This window comes from Epinephelus fuscoguttatus, linkage group LG21 (assembly GCF_011397635.1).
Source record: "Epinephelus fuscoguttatus linkage group LG21, E.fuscoguttatus.final_Chr_v1".
In the NCBI taxonomy this organism is placed as follows: Eukaryota; Metazoa; Chordata; class Actinopteri; order Perciformes; family Serranidae; genus Epinephelus; species Epinephelus fuscoguttatus.
The window spans coordinates 8346065-8370110 of record NC_064772.1 but is presented as its reverse complement, the minus strand read 5'-3'; the positions used below and the strand labels follow the sequence as shown (position 1 = coordinate 8370110).

The window sequence follows — 24046 nt, the reverse complement described above, 5'->3', positions numbered from 1 at the left end:
ATGGATGAACAGTGTAAGATAAGATAAATGTGGAGATATGTGTAACTAAAACAGAAATGCCAGGAATTTGTTTATCTAGACAACTTGACATTTTGGATACATGTGATCTTAGTCAGCATACAGAAACAAATAAGCCAAAACCTTTGAAGAAAAGCCTATGTTTTTCCCCAGAAAAGACCCCTGAGTAATGTAACCTAAATCAATGTTCAACTCTTCAGTGATGCAGAACATATATGATTTTATTGAGATAAGTGATTCAAACTTTAGTTTAAACTCTATAACATTGTAATAACAGTCATGTACGTGCCAAAATTCAGCTGCTGTGCCACTGTGTGCATGTATGAAAACATTATCTGTGATCATATTCTATGTTAAATGTGTTTTTCTCTCAGTAAAGCTCGGCACACAGATCTACAGCGAAGATACGAGCGTTCACAATAAACTTGAAGGCTATCTGTGTTTTTCCAGCGCAGAAATGAAACAATAATCTCACCAGGAGAAATTCAAAGAGGGAAAATAGCTCTTGTTCTCCAGGCCGGCCCCGCCTCCTTCTCTACCTCCTCCTTCTGCATGCAGGGGACGGCGAGGGAGGGTAGAAGTTAAGGAGTCAGTCCTCTGCCATTGTTCTTGTTCTGGAAGTCTGAGAACGGGACGGGACGGCGCTGGTCGGGTACCGGACGGCGGTCTGTCGTTATGACGGGCTCCGGTCCGAAGCTCGGGGTGCTATTGCTGCTGGCGATCCTGCTGCAGACTGTGGTCGTCACCATCACCGTACTGCACTTCACCACGGCTCTCAATTCGGTAAGGACAAAAGTGAAGGTTCGGGGTGAAAGAACCGGAGACGCGCGTAGGCTTTTACGCATCGTCTTGAAGTGCGCACCGCGAGATGGATGCAAAGTTTTTCAGCTTTTCAATGCAGCTTAAAAAAACTTTTTGTTGACCTTGAATGCTTAATTGTAACTTCTATAGACTTATGTGCGTAATTTATTGCTGACAGTTTTGTGGGGGAATTGGTTTTTATGCGCTCTGGTTGTGTTGCTGCGCTCCAGAGCACAAACAGTCCAGAACACGTCTAATTTATTTTCCTGTTTTGTGCACAATGCAAGGCAGGCCACATTTACTGCTTTCACAATAAAATAGTTCAGTTTTGCACAATTCAGCTTCATGCAAGAACACACGCTTTGCTTGCATTTGCAAAAAAAAGGAGGACAAGGAAGTAAAACGCTCTGGCAGCTGCAGAGGTGGACTGTGCAGCTATTTTTATGATTAGCTGTGATTATCAGGAAGACTTGGTATGTGAAGACGTGTGTGTGTGTGTGTGTGTGTGTGTGTGTGTGTGTGTGTGTTGGACTCACTCTGCTTGTTTTGGTGAGGCTAGAGTCCTTTGGTTACCTGGATCCAGTCCAACTCAACCTCAGTCTGTGTTTACAGGAATTAATCATTAAACTAGATGAGATGCAGCAGAACTACATGAGGAAATGAAACCTAAACAAATGACAAGCAAAGAGGACAGACACATGCCAAGAAATTATGCTGACTCAGGGTTTCAAGCAAACTTTAACACAGTGGTTGTGAAGGTGTAAAAGAAAGTTTATGCCTTATTTTTCATCAAATTATGCTACAAATGTATGCCCTAAAGTTTACATCAGTGAAAATCAGTGTCTGCATCAAACAAAAGGAACTAAAAGGAATACCTGCCCTGGGTGTGTTTGATGAGAAATTAAAATAGACGTCCTTTCTAATTGTTTGATGCCCTCTTGACATTTACACTCTGTTGCAGATGAAGGAGACGTTTGCCAGGAGCAGTGTTTCCTGTCTGACGGGCACTGACCTGCAGAGCATCACAGCTGTTCGGGGGGATCCGTGCTGGCAGGTCACTCAGCAGCTTCACCTGCTCATTGAGAAGGTACAGTGAAGTGACAATAACCCCAAACACTGACCTCTACACTTCCAAACTCACAAGTGAAATCTCAAAACCTGATTTTGATTCTCACGTTAAGGCTGTATAAAGTATTACTTCACCGCCCTACAGCACAGAATGACCTTTGCGTATCAGTATTTGTTGATCAGTGATGATTATTTGGCCAGCTGCTGAGATTTCTGGCTTTCAAAGCTCCATTTTTTTTCTCAGCCTGCTGTGGATCAAAAACTCCCCACCCCCACACTTAAGCTGCATAGGCCAACAAAGAAAATAATAAATCAGCTTTAATGTTATCATTGTTATCACACAGTCTGTTTCTGATTGTACTTTTTAAAGCTGGGAGTTTTACGCTGATGATTACATTTGAGTTGAGGGTTCCTCATTTCATATAAAGGGTAACTTTAGTATGTATTAACCCGGACCCTATCTTCCCATGTTTTTGTATTGGAGTGACTAATAGGAACAACAACTTTTCAGAGGGTTGCAGCTGGCAGCTGTTAAACCGACTGCAGTGTAACCATCGAAAGCATATTTACATCAATCTACGTCCACTAAAAGAGTTCGTTTTTGCCACTGACAGGCTCAGATTATTATTCTAAGTGTCTGACAACATTATGGAATGGATCCCTACAGAGACAGACCTTTTATAAAAAAGTAAGATCCTTTTTGTTTAACAGCCTCAAAACCACCAACGCCAAACCCACCAGACTCCATTTAAATGAACATTATTTCTGTCATTGTAAAACACACTTCATTCAAAGTCAACAGAAGAAAAACAAAACTCACAGAAACCATCTCGGTTCATCTTTCCACTGTTCCAACAACCACCAATTCTGGTTTGCTAAAATAACCCCTCAATTCACTCAGTTAGATGTGAGAATATGCCGGCCCTATACACGCTAAAATTACTGTTTATTTAAATGGAGTCTGGTGGGTTTGGAAATGGCAATATTGGGGCTGTTTCTGGTTAAACAAAAAGGATCCTACTCTACTCTACTCTACTCTACTACAAACAGGTCTATCTCTGTAGGGATCCTTTCCATAATGTTGTCAGATACTTTGAGTAACAATCTGAGCCTGTCAGTTGCAAAAACAAGCATCTGAAATGGACGTAAATTGACTATGTGAATATGCTCTAAGTGGGTAAATTGCAGCCTGTTTCACTGCTGCTGGCTGCAACGCTCTCTCTCCATACTGGACCAATTTGTGAAGGTGTCATTCCCGTCAGTCACTCAGAAACAAAACAATGGGAGAAAAGGGTCCATGTTGAAAAATACTGTGGAAGAGTGAGCATGGATCTGACTCATAAGCCACTTTTATAATGCCTGTTCAAGGTGGGAATGTCACGCTGTTATTCCGCCCTGCTGTTCTGTATAAAAGATATGATCACAGAATGGGGACACACAGTTGTCTTGGCTTTAAGCTGGCAGTGGAGGTAGTTACAACACCAAATTGATGCCTGTGTAAAAGGGGACAGCCGGCAGGACGGGACCATGGGCAGGACGGATGGGACATTTCCACGACGTATTATGTGTGTGACCTATCAGTGGTATATTTAATACACAGCTAGCAGCAACTCACAGCTAACTAAAAGATCACAAGCAGCAATCGTAAATGTCCGCAAATTGGGAAAACAATGAGGTCCAGGAGCTCCTGACCGTCCAAGCAGAGGACGAGATCAGCTGCCGTATGACAGGGATAGTAAATAATTGTTATTGCCGTATTATACTGTTGTTATTGTTTAGAAAGCACTGTCAACGCGTATGTGATATGTCACACTAGAGGCCAACACTGTTGTCTTACATTTCATGCCCCTTTTGTGTTAGGAATGCCAGCATGCTGTCTAAAATCATACACTAGGGTGACATTATGCCAGTGAGCTTTGGTTCTGTATAAGAAAGCAAACCTGGTGTAATGAAGCTCATTGTTGCTGTCCTATCACGGGACCTCTTCAGGCTGTGGTGGCGCCTCACAGACAGACTGTCAGTCAAAGCGGCCACGCTTTGAATTATGCAAAACTTTAAGCTGCAATAATGTTGAAACAAGTGAGTTACATAAAAAGGGTCAGCCCCAGAGGTTGCTGCTTGAGTTTTACCAAAATATTCACCTGAGCATTAAATGCGGATTAATCCCCTGCTAAAAATAGTCCCCAGCAGATGCACTACTTCATCCTGTTTGTTTAATAAAAAGCTACAGTGACCAGCTGTTTTAGGAAATGACTGAGACTTTCTGAAAAATGAAAGTATAAATTAATTTGGTGATTTTATAGATTAACATCTTCAGTAGGAATCAGTAAGCGTGGGGTGTAACAGACAGGGTGTAACACATAGCTGGATATCACAAAGTCTGCCACGATATGATTTCGATTCGATTCACCTCAGAGGCCTGCGATCGATGAGACCAAGTCTGTAAATATTCTGATTGTCTGGCTGCTTCCTGATATCTGTCTGGCGCTACTAGCACTGTTTGAATGTTTAGGGAGGAGGTGTGTTGGGCAGAAATGGTGACAAAGAAGTGCCATAGGAAAATCATTACTTTTTACTTCATTTCTTCATTCTTACTTCCTGATTCTTACTTCATTTACTTTGCATCAGTCATATAGTGGATCATTGACCACTGAGTGGATATATCTATCTAGATCGGTGTATTTTCACAACCCCAGTCTTTTCCTGGGATTTTTTCGACAAAATGGAGCAACAAAATGACTTGTTAGGACTTAAGATCCTTGTAAGTACATTAGTGAAGAAATCACAAAGTAATTATTATTATTATTATTATTATCATAATTATGAGGGGCTTCCTGTGCTGCTGATCTCTGCACATTGGTAGGAGAAGAAAAATGCTGAAATGATCCAAATCACTGTCTGCAGATACACAATGAGCTCCTTCATAGCTGGAGATGTGATGTGATCCTGTGTGGTTTAATCAGCACAGGAATGTGTTCACCTGCCCTGCTCTCTCTCTCTCTCTCTCTCTCTCTCTCTCTCTCTCTCTCTCTCTCACACTTACACACACACGCACACACACACGCACATATATGCATGCACACACACTGAATGTATTCTTTTTCTTTTACTTGCTATTTGTGCATATTGTTTGTTTTTGTTCCCCTCTCCTGACTGACTTTGCTGCTCTCTTGAATAACACACGGCGGGTATTTTCTGACTCAGCTGCTTGATTAAATTTAGTTCAGAATATAAACATAATGCTGGGACAGTCTTAGCCAGAACATCAGGTTTCTGCTTTTAACGCAGAACGCAGAGTGAAAGCACATTTAAGGCTCCTGTAAAGTCAAAAAAGACATTTTGCTATCCTGTGCAGTGCTATTTTTTGTTATCTGTAAAAATACATTTTCCACATGTTTTCCATCAAACGTATTTTATTGAGCTGCTTTATTGCTGAACCAAGGGGGCATTCATCATAGCATATGTGAAAAAAACATGATTTAAAGTTGCTTCTGAAGACTGGTGTCTGCCAGAAATGGGAGAAACATTCAGATGGATTTTGAATTGAATTAAAAAGCATCAAACATGAGCTTGTGCATGTTGAAGCCCTTCCTTATATGTCATAGGCATCTTGCATTTGGGGGCAGATAAATCAACCCCACAGACAGTTCTCTCAGATAAAACCTGCAGGTCTTCCTTTGAATTTCATCCCCTCAAAATGAAGTCGTAATAACTTAAAGAGAAAATAAGTGTTATACAGACATGGTTTACCCATAAATTCTGGCTCCTGCTGGCAGACTGCAGGTAAACTCAGCTCATAAATGAGTTGTTTTCTTTCACCTCCCTCTCAGTTATTGCTGAAGCTGTAAAAATATTTTTAAAGGGGAAACCATAAACCTTTGCAACCTCTACTGGCAACCAACAGGATCTGCAACAACACTAGTGAAACTTTTCTCCTTCTTTACAAATGCTATTAATTACAATTAAAATGTAACATTATGAGTAAAAATCTCATTAAAATGTATCTCTGTTCTCTAATGCGTTCAGAATGACTTTCTTTTCATCAAGTTTTTTTCTTTTATGTTTTTGGAAACATACTGACATAAACACATGCAGAATCCACTACAGCTTAGAAAATCGTTTTCATCAGTTTGGCAGACAGTGCATCTTTTTTCAAGCCAGTTGGTCGGGTGAAGGAACGAGGAACTGGGAGATGGGTCGATTACTAGGGGAGGGTCTGTTACAGACCTATGGCAAGCCGTTTGAGCATTTATTCCATATCCTTGATATCAGGTGTCAGTGTCGTTCACTAGTTCGATCATTGTCAGCACTAGTTGGACATCTGGTCACACTAGTTAGACATTTTGTCCAACTAGTTGAACAAAGAGTCTTACTAGTCACTCTTTTTCAGCAACTAGTGACACTTTTGTCAAACTAGTAACAACTTAAGCCTGACTAGTGAAGCCACAGAGCCATGCTAGTGGCACCAAAATCCAAACTAGTCAGCTTTTTGACAGACTAGTGGCCCACTGGGCTGAACTAGTTATGCTTAAAGTCTTACTAGTGAACCAGTGAGCTGCAAAAGCTCTGACTTGTTAACTAGTAGTAGCTATTCACCTCACTAGTTTGCTAGTAACCTCAAGTTTTTTACACTAGTTACACATGTAAGAGCCAAAATCATCACTAGTGTGACTAGTAAGGATTTACACCTTACTAGGTAAACTAGAAAAAGTCTCACTGACCTTAATAGTTAACTAGTGGGGCTTAAAATATTTACTAGTTGAACTAGTTGAAGCTGAAATACTCACTAGTTATACTAGTAACACCTTATTGAGCTCACTAGTTAACTAGTGAGTTCTAAAATGTTTACTAGTTGAACTAGTGACGCTGACATGCTTACTAGTTGAAGTGTATTTTGACTTTTCTAGTTAACTAGTGAGGCAAAACACGTTACTAGTTGTACTAGTGGAAGCCAAAATGTGCACTAGTCACACTAGTGACACCAAATGCTAATGAGGAGGTGGGTAAAAACATAAATTGAGGCTTCCTATTTGCTCTCCAGTTCAAAATAAAAGATACCTACGAATCAGGACACAGGATTTTGTCATTACTCCACCCACTTCTTTTAACTAGTTAACATGTTGACCTGAGGAACGCAACTAGTTAACTAGTGGCAGCATGCTTCATCTTACATGTTAACTTGTCAAGGCAAAACTGTGACTAGTCAACTAGCTGAGGTCTCGTTAGACTCTACTAGCAAACTAGTGATGCTAAAAGTGCTCACTAGGTGACTGGTAGAATCCAAAACGTTTTCTAGTTACACAAGTAGAAGACAATTTGACCTTACTAGTCGACTAGTGAGGTTCAAAACCTGCCACTAGTCGACTAGTAAGACCCAAATTGGCCACTAGTAACACTAGTTTGTGTCTTTTCGACTTCACTAGTCAACTAGTTACACATGTCCCCTTACTAGTTAACAAGTTAGGTCCAAAAAGATTCACTAGTTGACTAGTGACACTCTTTCCGTGGCTCACTAGTTAACTAGTGGATGCTATTTGTTGTCACTCGTCAGATTCTGCACTGAACATGTTAAGACTTTGACCAAACATGTTGGACATTCTTCTTAGATGTGATGCCTTTCCTTGAACTAGTAAAGCCTTGCTCAGTACTAGTGAACAATTGCGCACAGCAAGTGAGACATTTTTTGAACATGTTGGACTTTTTGTCGCACTAGTTGACATCTTCACCACACTAGTTAGCATGTTCATATTACTAGTTCAACAAAGCTGCTTACTAGTCATCATGTTCATCCTACTAGTACAACTAGTACTGTGATAAAATTTCACTTGTTTAACATGTATGGCAGTAGCAGCATTCACTAGTTAACTAGTGACATGCACATGTTAACTAGTAAGCAGCTTTGTTGTACTAGTAAGATGAGGATATCTACTTGTGTGGTGAAGATGTCAACTAGTGCGACAAAAAGTCTCACATGTAAAAGTCTCACTTGCTCTGCACAGTTGCCCACTAGTGCTGAGCCAATCGTTACTAGTTCAAGGAATAGCCTTACATGTAAGAAAAACTTCCAACAGGTTTGGTCAAAGTCTTTACATGTTCAGTGCAGAATCTGACTAGTGACAACAAATAGCATCCACTAGTTAACTAGTGAGCCACGGAAAGAGTGTCACTAGTCAACCAGTGAATCTTTTTGGACCTAACATGTTAACTAGTAAGAGGACATGTGTAACTAGTTGACTAGTGAAGTTGAAAAGACACCAACTAGTGTTGCTAGTGGCCAATTTGGGTCTTACTAGTCGACTAGTGGCAGCTCTTGAACTTCACTAGTTGACAAGTTAGGAAAAAGACACCCACTAGCATAACTAGTAGACATTATGCATCTTACTAGTTGACTAGTGGAACTTTTTGAACCCCACTAGTTTACAGATGAAGTTTAAAATGTTGTCACTACCATCACTAGTTAACATGTTAAATGCAACACACAGCCAGTAGAGTTGCAGGTGCCACTTAGAAGTCAACATGTTCCACTAGTAAACTGCATGCAAATTAAATAGGAGGGATAAAGACTTTTATTGGTCAGTATTCAAATGAGTGCTGAAAAGCCTTAAAGTGCCAGCTCTGGATATTGACTTTGAGCAGCAGTGGTTGCAGGAGATGTGTACATTTATTTTATTGTGTTATTATAAAATACAATTAATTTAATGAGTTCATGCTGTAAATATAGTGCACAGATGAAAATCAAACAGATCTTTAACAGTTTGATTTAAAAATAAACAAATAAATAATAGCCTAAATAAATAAATAAATTCAAAAAAGAAGAAATATTAATATGCAGCTGATATCATAACGCACCATGACTATTTTGAAAAAGAAAGTTTTCTTCAGTTACCGTGCACTGTGGAGTCTGCTCTCAATTATGAGAAACTTCAATGTTATATCAAAAGTGGAGATTTTAAAAAAACAATGCCCAGCAGGTGTCGCACTCTGAACATTGACAGCATTAGGGTAGGCCTACGTGCTATCTCAAAACAGCCAGGATCAGAACAGCGGAAAAGTGACCGGACGTGCAGTTACGCTAAATGAATACAATTGTAGCCTAGGCTATGCAATTTATAAATCGATAAAAGTCCTATTTTGATCACCATCATGTATCAAATTAATTATTTCACTCGTAGGCTGTTTGATAAGCGGGATAATGTCAGTCGGTTGTTGTGGAGAAATAAACCCCGACAGGGTCCCTTAGTCTACATCCAGGAGGACATAGGCTATTAAATGTGGAAACTGTGTTTCTGTTTTATGTCTGTGCTGTCCATTGTCTATTTGTGTCATTTTATGTAGCATATCAGGTCTTTTTCCCCCTGTATTCTTTTGTGGTCTGTGTCTTCTGTGCATTGTAACACTAGTTTACCAGTTGCAGTAATACTACTAGTGCCACTAGTGCTACTAGTAGCACCACCGCAACTGCAAACTAGTGTTACTAGTACTACTAGTAGCACTAGTGGCACTAGTTTTACCAGTTGCAGTAATACTACTAGTGCCACTAGTGCTACTAGTAGCACCACCGCAACTGCAAACTAGTGTTACTACTGCTACTAGTAGCACTAGTGTCACTAGTTTACCAGTTGCAGTAATACTACTAGTGTCACTAGTGCTACTAGTAGGACCACCGCAAGTGCAAACTAGTGTTACTACTGCTACTAGTAGCACTAGTGGCACTAGTTTTACCAGTTGCAGTAATACTACTAGTATCACTAGTGCTACTAGTAGCACTAGTAGCACTAGTGCACTAGTTTAGTTGCAGTAAGGGACACTAGTAGCACTAGTGCACTAGTTTACCAGTTGCAGTAAGTGACACTAGTGACACTAGTGCGACTAGTAGCACTAGTGACACTAGTTTACCAGTTTTTTGTAATCAACTTTTTATTGATTTTAAACAATAATAATAATACAGGAACAGAACACAAACATTGAATACACACAACACCGCTGCCCATCCCTTCCCCCAGAACATACCGAACCCCCATCATTCCCCCCTTCCTCCCCTCGTCCCCTTCCCAGCTAAACATACAGACCACTCCCACAACCCTCCCCCCATCTTCCCCTCCTTCCCCTCCCCACGGGACACACAATTGCACTTTTTATAATATCAAAATCAAAACAATCAAATAGGACAATGTGGTGTACAGGATTACACACATACAGTTACACAGATGAACCAAAAAGGTTATGACAATAATGTTTTAACATCCTCTGCAGCTTTTTTCCACATCTGTAATGTTTGTGGCTTGGAATTATTAATGCGAGCTGATGACCACTCCAGGTAGATCACCTCGAGGAGAGCTTGTAGCCAATGTTTTATTGATAATTGATGTGGGGGGAGCCACCTTAAAACTATCATTTTCTTTGCTGCAGTCATGCTAGCCAACCAGAGTTTACGCTCTACCTCAGCAATCTTGAACCCGGAGTCATCATTTAAGAGAAGAAGTGCCGGTTCTAGTGGGAGTTTCCTCCCTATCAGATCAGACACTTTATCCACAACTTTAACCCAGAACCTTTGTACATCTGGACACACCCACAGGACGTGCATCAATGTACCCATAACACCCTGATTACAGAATGTACAGTCAGGATTGGGAGCTAGGCCCATTATATGTCTTTTACGTGGTGTTAAATAAGTCCTGAGACAAATTTTGTAGTGGATTAATTGATGATTCGGGTTTTTAGATGACCGAAAGACATTTGCCCACACAGTATCCCAATCAATAGACCCTGTACCTCGGTGTATATCTGCCTCCCAAGATCTGCGTTCGGGGAATTCTGCGGAAATGTATGATAGGAGATTATTATAGATGTAAGAGACTGTTTTCTTATGGGGAGCTCTCTCCATCAGTGATATTAAAGGTTGAATACCCAACTCAACCCCCCAAGGAACCTTGAGTGAATTAAGCGCTGACCTTACTCTAAAATAGAGGAACTGTGAATTTCTTGGGATATCAAAATGGGACATTAAATTGGGAAAATCCAGAATTGCATTTTGGCCCGAGATATCCCCCAATGTCCAAATTCCATGTTGAGCCCATAATTGTGAGATGAATGGTTCGCCACCCGTCAATAAATTGGCGTTGTGCCAAATAGGGGAGTGTTTATGCCATTTTGATTTAAAACCCATAAATTTCTCTACATTCACCATAGTTTGTATTACATATGATATAATCGGGCCAAATTGAGAGTAACATTTCTTATGTTTGAGTCCAGAGAAAGCCACATCCCGTAGTCTTAGAGGATGAACCAGCTCCTGTTCAAGCGTCTTCCAGGGGGAAGCTTCCTCTGCACCAAACCAGTGTTTCAAGGAACGCAGCACGAACGCCCAATGATATAACTTAAAGTTTGGGCAAGCCCATCCACCCTGGGGTTTATCCCGTTGTAATGTTGACCATTTAATGCGAGGCTTTTTCCCATTCCAAATGAACTTTTTAAACTTTGCGTCAAGTTTCTGCCAAAACCCCGCTGGGGTTGGTAAAGGGAGCATAGAGCTTACAAAGTTTATGCGAGGGAGCACATTCATTTTAATTGTAGCTACACGGGCAGGCATTGATGAAGGAAGTGCTGCCCATCTCTCAAGGTCATCCTCAACTTTTTTTAAAATGGAAGAGTAATTATTTTTCGCTATTGCCTGGATACAGGGACTGATTTCTATACCTAAATATACTGCTTTTTGCGCCACCGGTATGCAAGATTGGATTTTTAATTTCTTCAAATCTGTGTTCAGCAATAGTAAGATCGACTTAGAGTAGTTAATCTTATAACCAGAAAGTGTACCAAAGTGTTCTATAATTTTCAACATATTTGGGAGAGACTGTTGTAGGTTGGAGAGGTAAATAAGTGTGTCGTCTGCATACATTGAAATGGAGTGTGATGTGGAGCCAATTTGAATTGGAGCAACTAATGTGCTTTGTCGTATGTATTGGGCTAACGGTTCGAGCGACAAATTAAAAATGGCAGGAGATGCTGGACAGCCCTGTCTGGAACCGCGACCTATACTAAAAAGATCAGAAAGCTGCCCAGCCGTAACAACCCTTGCAGAAGGATTGGAATATAAAACTTGGATCATTTTAATAAAATTTGGACCAAATTTAAATTTTTCCAAGACTTTCCACAGATATCCCCAGTCCAAGCGATCGAACGCTTTTTCCGCATCGAGAAATAGAAGCCCACCTGGTGAGCTTGTCTTTTTAGCATCAGCGATGACATGTAAAAGCCGGCGGACATTATCTGATGCTAACCGTCCTTTAAGAAAACCGGTCTGATCCGGATTGATTAGCTTCCCTGTGACTTTGTCCAAACGCATAGCAATAACTTTAGAGTAAATTTTGATATCTGCGTTAATTAGCGATATAGGGCGGTAACTTGCACAGTTCTGGGGGTCCTTGCCAGGTTTATGAAGTACTGAGATAAGTGCTGTGTTAAGGTCTTTGTGGAAATAGCCCTTTCTTATAGCAGAGTTAATAGTGTCTAACCAAATCGGACCTATAATATTCCATAGTTCTAAATATAGCTCAGCAGGGATCCCATCTATTCCTGGGGAGCGCCCCCTATTGGTTAATTTAACTGCTGTGTGTAGTTCATCTAAAGTTATTGGGGCATCCAGCTCCTCAGATTCATTGACAGATAGTGTTGGTAAATTCAGCTTGTCAAAAAATGAATCAAATAGTTCCGGTGAGAATTTGTCCTCTGAGGAGTACAGATTCTCGAAAAATGACTTAAACGTATCATTTATATCTGCTGTTTTAGTGACCTGTCCCTTAACCGGGCAGTTAATAGATGGGATGTTGAATTGGTTTTCTTGCCGTTTCAATGTTAAAGCAAGTAGACGACTTGGTTTACTGCTATCAGTATAATATCTATGTTTGGTGGTATGCATCATAAATTCAACCTGCTGCCTGAGTATATCATCCAGCTCTGCCCTCACTGACTTAAGTTTTGTTTCCACATCATCCCTATAGTTGTCCTTAAGCTCTCTCTCTAAATTACTGCAAGCCTGTTCTAATTGGGAAATCTTTTGCAATCTGCATTTTTTAAGATACACTGAGAAACCAATTGCATTGTGGCGCAGAAAACCCTTGATTGCTAACCATACAATTGAGTTATCCGAGACTGAATCCTTGTTGATATTAATAAATTCTATCAATTTGGTTTTAACTTGTGAGAGATATTTTTCATTTTTAAGAAGAGTCGTATTAAACCTCCACCTAGAAGGGGTACCTTGTAGAAAAACCAGATTAAATGAGGTTATTATTGCATTATGATCAGAGATATTACGAGGTAGGAATACAACATCATCTACAGCTGGGATCAGGTTTGGTGCAGCTAGGATATAGTCTATTCTTGAGAACATTTTATGATATGGGGAAAAGTATGTGTAATCCCTAGCTGTAGGATTCTGCATCCTCCAGATATCCACCAAATTAATGTCCTTAGCGAAGTTCTTTAAAGCTTCGGAGGATAAGGTTTGTGAATGCGTAATGGATGAATTAGATCTATCTAGATTACGATCAAAAAATGTGTTCATGTCTGACACTAGTTTACCAGTTGCAGTAATACTACTAGTGCCACTAGTGCTACTAGTAGCACCACCGCAACTGCAAACTAGTGTTACTACTGCTACCAGTAGCACTAGTGACACTAGTTTACCAGTTGCAGTAAGTGACACTAGTGCTACTAGTAGCACTAGTGTCACTAGTGCTACTAGTGCTACTAGTAGCACTAGTGACACTAGTTTACCAGTTGCAGTAATACTACTTGTGTCAATAGTTCTACTAGTAGCACCACTGCAACTAGTAAACTAGTGTTACTAGTAACACTAGTGCGAATCCTCGTTTCGTTTCATGTCCAGCACTGCAGGACAGTGTGTGTGTGTGTGTGTGTGTGCAGTGCAGTAGTTCATCAAGAATGTTTAATTACCAGTGGGCTTTTTTTTTTTTTTTAATGAGACTGTGATTGAATGTTCCTTGGATTTTTATTGATAAAATACTTGTGTGACCATGAAAGGAAAGAAGCAGAGTTGCTTTTTTATTTTTATACTCATTCACAATAGGAAACAAAGACATACGTCTGGGGTTTCACTGTTTTGATTTCATTGTCCCTGATAGTTCGCTTTACTCTGCATTTATAGTTACCAAGGAGCTGGCAATTACACTTAAAAGTTCCCCAGGCTTTAAAGGGTTAAGTTCCCCTGGGTGATATTCTTGTTGGAGAACCAATAAGATGAATCCATTTATAATCCTATTCCGCCCCCTAATTAGCATTTGGTGTCACTAGTGTGACTAGTGCACATTTTGGCTTCCACTAGTACAACTAGTAACGTGTTTTGCCTCACTAGTTAACTAGAAAAGTCAAAATACACTTCAACTAGTAAGCATGTCAGCGTCACTAGTTCAACTAGTAAACATTTTAGAACTCACTAGTTAACTAGTGAGCTCAATAAGGTGTTACTAGTATAACTAGTGAGTATTTCAGCTTCCACTAGTTCAACTAGTAAACATTTTAAGCCTCACTAGTTAACTATTAAGGTCAGTGAGACTTTTTCTAGTTTACCTAGTAAGGTGTAAATCCTTACTAGTCACACTAGTGATGATTTTGGCTCTTACATGTGTAACTAGTGTAAAAAACTTGAGGTTACTAGCAAACTAGTGAGGTGAATAGCTGCTACTAGTTAACAAGTCAGAGCTTTTGCAGCTCACTGGTTCACTAGTAAGACTTTAAGCATTACTAGTTCAGCCCAGTGGGCCACTAGTCTGTCAAAAAGCTGACTAGTTTGGATTTTGGTGCCACTAGTATGGTTCTGTGGCTTCACTAGTCAGGCTTAAGTTGTTACTAGTTTGACAAAAGTGTCACTAGTTGCTGAAAAAGAGTGACTAGTAAGACTCTTTGTTCAACTAGTTGGACAAAATGTCTAACTAGTGTGACCAGATGTCCAACTAGTGCTGACAATGATCGAACTAGTGAACGACACTGACACCTGATATCAAGGATATGGAATAAATGCTCAAACGGCTTGCCATACAGACCTGAACATGAAGACTCCTTTTTATTCCTGATCCTGATGTCAGCAGAAGTTCAGGGTTAAAGCCAAACAAAGGGCTGCTTGGCATAGGGTTCCTACGTTGTATGGAAATAGACTTTATTAAATTCCAGGTGTGTAGAAATATGGAAAAAACAAAAGAGATTATGGAAAAATGTTTGTGTTTCCAGACTATTGCCTGTATTCTCTTTTCTGAGAATACAGGCAAGTTTGGAGCAGGCAGCCAACGCAGCCAAATTGTTTACCACTGTGTGGGGAGTGCTGTTCAGAGCAAACTGAATTTCCTCAAAAGCAAGGCGAGAAGTATGGCATGCGACTGAAGCACACAGCTGCCTCTGCGCATACAGTATGTCACAGAAAGAAAATGCAGCAAAATCTTTCAATTGCATCAAAAACATTAAGCTTGTCTGAACTTTTATGCAGTGTTATCAGTTATCAAGAGTAAACAGACTTTCTTTTCTGAGTAAGGAGACATTATGGCTGCTTTAATCGTCGTTTCCATGGACGGTGAATAAACAAGGCTGCAGATACGCTGTAAAAATTAAATTATTTAACTTTTTTTCATTTTCGGTTCCTATTTATTAAAGAGATAGAATTATGGGGGAACTAATAGAATATTAAGTATTCAATATGTTAAAGGTCCAGTGTGTAAGATTTAGGGAGATTTAGTGGCACCTAGTGGTGAGGATTGCAGATTGCAACTAAATGAAACTTCTCCCGGGTAGAATTCCTTCAGTGTTCATTGTTTGGGAGTTTTTTTCCCCAGAAGCCTAATTATCCGCAGAGGTCTCTTCCTCTCCAAAACAAACTGAACAGGTGATTTAAACTGGTAAAAATTGTTTCACGTTACAAATCAGTGTTTCTTATTTGCTGTTCAGCACGTCGCAGGTGGGCTGCTAGTCTAGCACCTGCTAATCTGTGCTCACCTTATTTCTCCTATAACTTAAGATCCAGACATTCAGGAGGTTTTTATCGTGAGCCGAATTATCCGCAGAAGTCTCTTCTTCTCCAAAACAAATGAAAATGGTGATTTGAACTGGAAAAAACACTGAATAAAGCAGTTTCACGATAAAATCTGTGTTTTTCCAGTGCTGTTTGGCACGTCCTTGTAAAAACCTCCTTAACAATAAATGAACAAGGAATTCTGACAGGGAGAAGTTTCAGCTGGTGGTAATGTGCAATCCTCACCACTAGACGCCACTAAATCACCCTAAATCTTACACACTAGACCTTTAGGTTTATTTCAACTTAGGTTTATTCCCACACATAAAATTCACCTCTGCAATGCCTTTTGATTATTTTATCAAGACATTTGTCATGGAACACTTCTACATAAACACATATAGTATAGTACAGTATGGCAATAAAGACAGAGCATATTTAAGTCCCGCCCCCACCGGAAGAAAAAACAACTCATTGCTCTTCATTGACTTTGTATTGAGTGAAGGTGTCTCTTTGTCTTTTTGCAAATTTGACAGAAAGACTGTATTGGTTGAAGCTAAATAAACTTTGCAAGGCCTGGTTTTGGTCTTTGTTAGCTTAAATGATGATTGGTGATTTGATCAAATAGCTGTAAATATCAAAGTATGTCACTACTGGCCATTTAGTGGGATCCTTTTTCCAAGATGAGTAATGTAACGAGAGGGGACACTGAGATAGACAGACAATATAGAGTTTGTCAGTGTAACTTTCCCTCTCTAGTAGACACAAGGTGCTAAATAATCCTTTGATATGCTCATATCTAAGATGTTTTAAGGTTTTTAGGGCCCTCCAGCCATCATGTTAGCTTGGTAGCTCTTGGTTGCATAATAGATTTAGATACACTCTGGTCTTGGTCATAACTTGGTCTCTGTTTAGCTGGTCTTGACTACAACACTGGGGGAAATAATGCAAGCAAAGGTAGCACTTGTTGGTTTACTTCCTCTTTGGGCAGAGATTCATTTATCTGGGTTTAGTATAAATTGATTTGTATGAGCTACAGTACTGAGCTACAGTCTTCTCACAGTTATTTGGCAACATAATGGAAAACATACGTGTTAACAGCTAGATGTTAAAAAATCTTTTTTACATAATAAACATCAAGCTTTTTATACTCATATGTCAAATATGGTCTCAAAAATCTACAGAGAAGTCTGGAAACATATGTCCTTTTGACATGTAAAATATCCATTTATAAATTTAGTTTTGGGTTGTTTGTTTTAAGGCTTTAATAAATGTTTTCTGCTGTTCGCCCTGCAGTCTCTGTCTCAGCGTTACCAGAAGCAGATTTCGTCGGCAGTCAGAGGTGAGAGAACTGAACCGTATGTTGAAAATACATATTTTTTGACAATCTGGTTCTGTTAAGGAGTCTAAAGCAGTTGCAGCATCTCACTGTTCCTTTCAAATCAATTTCCTTCAAAAACTTGAGCTTGGTGGTTTGTTAACACACGTTATTTGTTCATGGGCACATTGTCATACTGTTTCTTTCCTTTTTTCCCATGTTAGATGAAGTATCTCGGGTGCTGCCCTCGCTCGTGATGGTGGACAGAGCTTCACCTCGCCCTAAAGTTGCAGCCCATGTCACGGGCAGCTTTGTGTCCAAACTGGAGCGAGAGGGAGGAGGTGAGTCCTGCAGAAATGAACTGTGTCTGAATTTAACAAACACCTTAAGCTGTGGTTTGATTTCACATTACCTCATGATCGATTGATGATCAGGAGAAACTGAAAACCTGCAAACTTTGATTTACTTATTGTGGTCTGGAAGGAATAAATAGGTTTGCTTTGGTTTATAGTGCCATCCACAGGCACAGGCCAAAATTTCTTTGCACCAAAGTACATTGTAAATTCATCTATTTTAATGAATTCAGTCTTTCTCTTAACTAATGAAAACCTGCAGACTGAAACATTGCACGTGAAAGTGACCGAAATTGTGTGGTTAAAGTATAATCGTACCAAAGATGTTTTTTGCAAGGAAAAGTACATTTGTCCAATGTTTTACTAAAGATCTAAAGGATGAAAAGTACACTGATGGTACACCAAGGCAAAATAATGAGATACTGTATTATGTTGTTAACTGTCCTCTCTGTCGTAATATAAGTGACTTACAGAATCAGAATTCATACTCAGTAAATGTCACAATTTTGACTGAGAAAATCTCATAATTTCTGCTCACAAGGAGTATTTTTTAAAACTGATATCAAACAATAAAACTAAGCAGCGCTGATCAAATATAAAGAGGTTACTGTGTTGTCTATTTATTGCCTCAAATGTTTTAGGAAACATGTTTTAGTTTTACGGTTAACTGTAATACGGGATCAATGTTACCAGTCAGCTGCCACGTTGTTTCAAATGGACGAGATTGCATTATGTCACCTGTGCATTTCGTCAGACACAGCGCAGTGCATTCTGGTAGTTGTTGAAGTTTTCTGCCTCTTGAGTAAAAGCGAGTGCTTTCTTTCTGTTTGCTCTGGTAATGTAGCAGCAATTTTAAAAGTATTTGCATCTTCCTCCTGCACTGACAACCTAGTTTTATGAAAACATCTTTTGAGTGGTGAAATACTACTACTTAAATGTAACAGTGCCTATATGCATCGTCCCTGTCAAACAAATAAATTAAAAAAAAAAAAAAAAAAAATCATTTTTGTGATTACTAACATCTTCAGTATTTCTTGGTGGCAACTGGCTTCTCCAACAAATCCTCATCTTTTAGTTGGTGATTTTATTCTGAATGTGTGTGTTCTCCACAGCTCCGGTCTCCACCGGGCGTCGAGCTCAGGGCCAGAAGATCTCATGGTGGGAGGGGCAGAAGGGGCTGGCCTTCCTCCAAGACGTCCAGCTGGTGGACGGGGAGCTGGTGGTGCCGCAGCCCGGCCTGTACTACGTCTACGCCCAGACGTACTTCAGACACACCCACTCCCTGGAGGAGGAGGGCGAGGACGGCGAGGAGGCGGAAGACAGAGGGAGACCCCTGCTGCAGTACGTCTATAAAAAGGTAATGATGATTTCAACTGAATCTCTGCTGGCACTGTGTTGAGTGATTTTGGTGCTTCAGCCTGTTCTGTTGCTGCTCCTTCACCCTTCTGATTTTTAACTATTTGTCTCAACATAGATTTGACTCATCAGCTGCCATTTAATGCTGGATTCTGACTCACCTCTTTTGTCGAATGTCACTTTAATAAAAGTTTAAAATGCACTTTCCCTCATGGACAAGTGTTCAACTAAACTTTATTTATTTATTTATTTATTTATTAAGCATCTAACATGCAGCCTTTCAAGACTAAAAATGACAATAATAAAATAATAAAAGGTAAATAGAACAAAATGGAACATACACCAAAAATAATATGAAATCCAGTGATTAAAACTTGAAAACTATGGCTATAACATTACTCCAAATTAAGTCAGATCAAAACCATAGGTCCTTTAATCAAATGTCCTCTTATTATCTGTCTAATCTTCATTGATTTTACCTCTTCAGTTAACTATTTTAAAAATAGATCGCATAAATTTTGGTCAACAAAAGATATTTTGTGTAATTTTAAAGCTGATATGTGATTATAGGTGCAATTACTGTGATCGTAAACATGCATACTGTGGTATTGTTTTGTTGTATGACCAGTTTGTTGTAGTTCGAGGGTCTAGTGTGGAGAGATTATATCCTGTACCAGCTCAATAAAATTCTGCAGAAGTCAGTCTCCACACTTGTATCTTTAGATTTATTTATTTTTGCATCTGCACCGGCGATAGCTGTAGGCATTATGTTTTGGGTTGTCCGTCCATCCCATTCTGGTGAACGCGATATCTCAAGAATGCCTTGAGGGATTTTTACAAAATTTGGCCCAAACGTCCCCTTGGACTCAACGATGTACTGATTAGATTTTGGTGGTCATGGGTCAAAGGTCAAGGTCATTGTGACTTTGTCTGTCTCATTCTCGTGAACGTGATATCTCAAGATCATCGTGAGGGAATTTCTTCAGATTTGGCACAAACGTCCACTTGGACTGAAGACTAAACTGATTAGAATTTGTGGTCAAAATTCAAAGGTCAAGGTCAGTGTGACCTCACAAAACATGTTTTTGGCCATAGCTAAAGAATTCTTGCAGTAATTATGACAAAACTTCACACAAATGTCTAATAGGATAAAATGATGAAGTTATGACATTTTATATCCAAAAGGTCAAAGGTCAACTTCAACTCGACATTATAATATTCTGGATAAAACCCCTTTCTGGCCATTATTCAACATCATATCTCAGGAACAGAATGGGGGCACTTAGTCAAATATTGAATTGGTGACACTAATCTTGGGTGTCCACCTTGAAACTGTGCTGAATGTATAGATCGTCTGTGCTGTCATATTTTGACAGACATGGATGTAAACTGTAGAGAAACATGACTGGTGCACAGAGGCATATAACCGTTGGGCTGTAATTCTAGCTTGCAATTTTTATTTGACACTAGACAGTAGACTGACAGACAGGAAATGTGTGGAAACAGTGAGGGAACTTTCATGCAACAAAGGTCTCCAGCCAGAATTAAATGGAGGACATTGTGTTTCCACGATGTGCAACCTGATTGTCTGCAAATTATATTTTAATCTCTTAGTTTTTGTTGCACTGAACAGAGCAGACTGATGATTCACAGCAGAGGAGTAACTCAGGATGAGGGTCTGACTAATCAAATCATGTGACTAATGTGAATCCAGACAGTGAGTACGTGTTGCATCACAGCATGGGAAAAATCCAGTAACAATCGCTATCTGCTTTGTCAGATAAAACTAATGAACTAACTGCTGTTACTGTAAATTAAATAGCTAAACTAAGCATGATAAACCATTCATGCAAATTTTTTTAATGTAAAAAATCCTGACTCAGCAAAACAACATGTTGTTGTTATGTTGAGTTACATCAGACAAACATTTAAAAAGTTAAAATAGTTCATTATAGAATTGAATACTGAAGGAGTTTAATGATTTAAAGATATTTTACCACAGCAACTGAGAAATATGATTTGCAGTGTTTTCTGTTAGGTTTGTGTATTAATGGCAAACAAATTGGAAGTCATATCAACGTGCTTTGAATTTCCTTTACATTTGGATCACAGATGTGTGACTTAAAGGAATTTAAACACAAACCAAATGTGATGTTTTCATATAGCAAACTGCAGGGTTTCTAAAATTGTCCAGATCCTCCAGATTCTGACCAAAGCTGCTGCCCATTTGAGTCTGAGGTCTCAGGTTTCCTCAGATCTGTCATTTCACCTGTGTGATAAATAGTCAAACAGTGTTCAGTTATGTCCTTGTTCTTGTCGGTTGCATCATTAGAAAGTTGTGTTGTATGAGAAAAGTGATTATTATGGACAGATAAAATCTAGCAAAAGTTTCTAAGGCTGGACCCGAACATTTGACTATTTGGGTATTTGTTTGTTGGGTAGGTAGTCTGTTTTCAATTTTGGGATATGTTTTTGCTTCTGATATCGTTTTATAATTATATCATCTTTTTTTTTCTGACCTTAGTTTGCTGTCATTTTTTGGCATCTGTTGTTATGTTGCTGCTGGGGTTTCTTGCCTCTGCTTTGCTATGTTTGTCAAAGCACTTTGCAAACTCTGTTTTTTTAAGGTGCCACATAAATGAAATTATTTTTATTATTAGAATTAAATATAGTGTTCCCCATACACTGATTTATATCAATGTCAATGTTTATCACCACATATTGATTTTCTGTGGGGATTTTTCTTTTTAAATTGAGTGAAATCTTATTTCATTGTGGAGTTGTGCACTGCCTCTCCGTGCTCCTTTCATCATAAGAGCTCCACCTGCACACATACAGTGACAGGGCTAACAGTTAGGATCATACAGCTAATGTTACCTTCAGCTGGGCATACACTGTACCATTGGAGCCAGTTTTAGAAATGTTGTTAAATTCCAGCCCCCACTGTACGAGTAAATCATCTGCAATTTAAAGCCAAAGTTCAAGATTTATGTGTTCACAGCGCACAATCCAACATCAGTCAACGACCTGGGTGTTCACACTGTACACATAAAACAGACAATAAAACTGCTCATCTGCCCCTGCTGACTGTTCTGGCTCTTGACTATTGTCAATAAAGATTCGTCTGAAAGCTCCAGGGCTGCAGGCAGGGGCGCCGCCAGGAATTTTGGGCCCATGAAAAAAAAAAATCACATTGGGCCCCCCCTGCACAGCTATTGTCACCACATCTCTTGGACCTAACTGACCCATTAAAAGCTTTACATAACTCTAACTTTGAAGGCTTGTAACTGTCTTGCTTCTTGTAGCTCAATACTGCCAGTACAATATTTACTGCTAGTGAGTTGTACATGCAACAGTCTGCATACAGTATGCAAGATTAAAAGCCACCATAAAAAAATGTGCTAAAGGCCATCTTTTACAGTCTAAATGTAATTTTTATTGTAAAATCCCAAAATGGAAAATTCTCTGAACATTAATGAAAGACTTCAAAAAAAATAACTTAAATATACATTAATTTTTTAATCAAAATAAATTAAGATCATCATCTCAAAATAATGAAAACAGCAGATTTTTGATGCCAATAAATGAACACCACTGAATCACCACCACTAGATTGTATACATTAGATACATGCTTTTGTTGTGTGTGTGTGTGTGTGTGTGTGTGTGTGTGTGTGTGTGTGTGTGTGTGTGTGTGTGTGCAAGCTGCTCAAATAAATTGCCCTTCATGGGAATAATAGTCTGTATCTATAGATGCCATTTAGCGGCCATAATTCAGTCTAAATGAAAGCATCTAACTGGATTATTTTAACATTAATACAGGCTGAGTTAGGCTACTTAATGTTTCCAACTGTCCAGCATCCAGTACAGACAGTTGTAGGCTGTTTTTGTTTCATAATAATCATTATGTGGAAAAATAATTTGTTTGAATTTCTGTCATTAAAAAGCAGAGATGGGACCAAGTCACACATGTGCAAGTCTCAAGTAAGTCTCAAGTCTTAACCTTCAAGTCTCAAGTAAGTCCCAAGTCATTTTTTCTCGGGCAAGTCAAGTCAAGTCAAGTCAAGTCAAGTCACAGGTTATGTCAAGTCAAGTCAAGTCCTGTAATAGGTCAAGTCCAAGTAAGCCACCTTATTATTGTAATTTTACCTGTAGAATCTGATCTTAGCTATATATACATCTCATTAACTCAGCTCTTAACCCAAATCAACTTCATATGCTGTTTTTAACTAAAAGTTACTTCATTTTAAAATGTGCTATTTTACTATTTTAACATATTTATTCCATTTTAAATTATATTTACTTACTTTGCTAAGTTTTAAACCCATATTTATGTCATGATCTGTTTTTAAGCAATATCTACTTTGTTTACTAGTGTTTTAGCATGTAATAATTACTTGATTTTAAAACCATTACTTCATTTAGTCCATCTCAAACAGTATTCACTCAACTTTACAACCTAAGTTACTTGGGTTACTCAGTTTTAACCAAATTTTAGGTGACTTCATCGCTGCAATGTTTACTTTGCAGAGACGACCCCCACGCACACGCACACACACTGACCAAGGCAGCGGCCAAAATCACCCATTTAGCTCATTTAACCGTGTTGCTCGTACATAAAATGTACAGCCGGTCTTGTGATGAACCGGTTGGAATGTTCACTCACATTTTCTTGGGTTAATGTTAGCAAATAAATTAAAAAACAAGTTCTAGTTTATATTCAAACTGAAAATATGATGTGAATAACACTCAGGTCATTCAAGTCATCGTGTCTCAAGTCAAGTCAAGTCCCGAGTCTTAAACTTCCAAGTCCGAGTCAAGTCTCAAGTCTTTTATTTTTTGTCAAGTCAAATCACAAGTCATCAAAACAGCGACTCAAGTCGACTCGAGTCCAAGTCACAATGACTTAAGTCCCCATCTCTGTTAAAAAGCATTTCATTTTCTTTTTTGTAATGGTAAAAAAGAGCAAGAGAGAGAGAGAGAAATTCCCACAGACTCCCTGCAATGATGCTAACTGGCATGTGTTGCTCACCGTCTTCATTGGGACAGGGAGGGGTAAAGTTATGGGCAGACAGGGCTGCTGCTTCTGACTCATCTGTTGTTGAGTCTGTTA

General features: G+C 39.2%; 1 protein-coding gene across 1 annotated transcript in view; it reads left to right on the top strand.

Annotated features, from left to right (window-relative positions):
• Positions 1 to 574: 574 nt before the first annotated feature.
• tnfsf10 (TNF superfamily member 10) overlaps positions 575 to 24046 on the top strand; it is a 29278-nt gene continuing 5806 nt past the window's right edge. The window contains exons 1-5 of the mRNA XM_049565409.1: positions 575 to 801; positions 1781 to 1906; positions 17204 to 17249; positions 17450 to 17566; positions 18691 to 18935. Coding sequence (XP_049421366.1) covers positions 694 to 801; positions 1781 to 1906; positions 17204 to 17249; positions 17450 to 17566; positions 18691 to 18935 — 642 coding nt within the window. The 5' untranslated portion in view covers positions 575 to 693. The remainder of the gene's footprint in view (positions 802 to 1780; positions 1907 to 17203; positions 17250 to 17449; positions 17567 to 18690; positions 18936 to 24046) is intronic.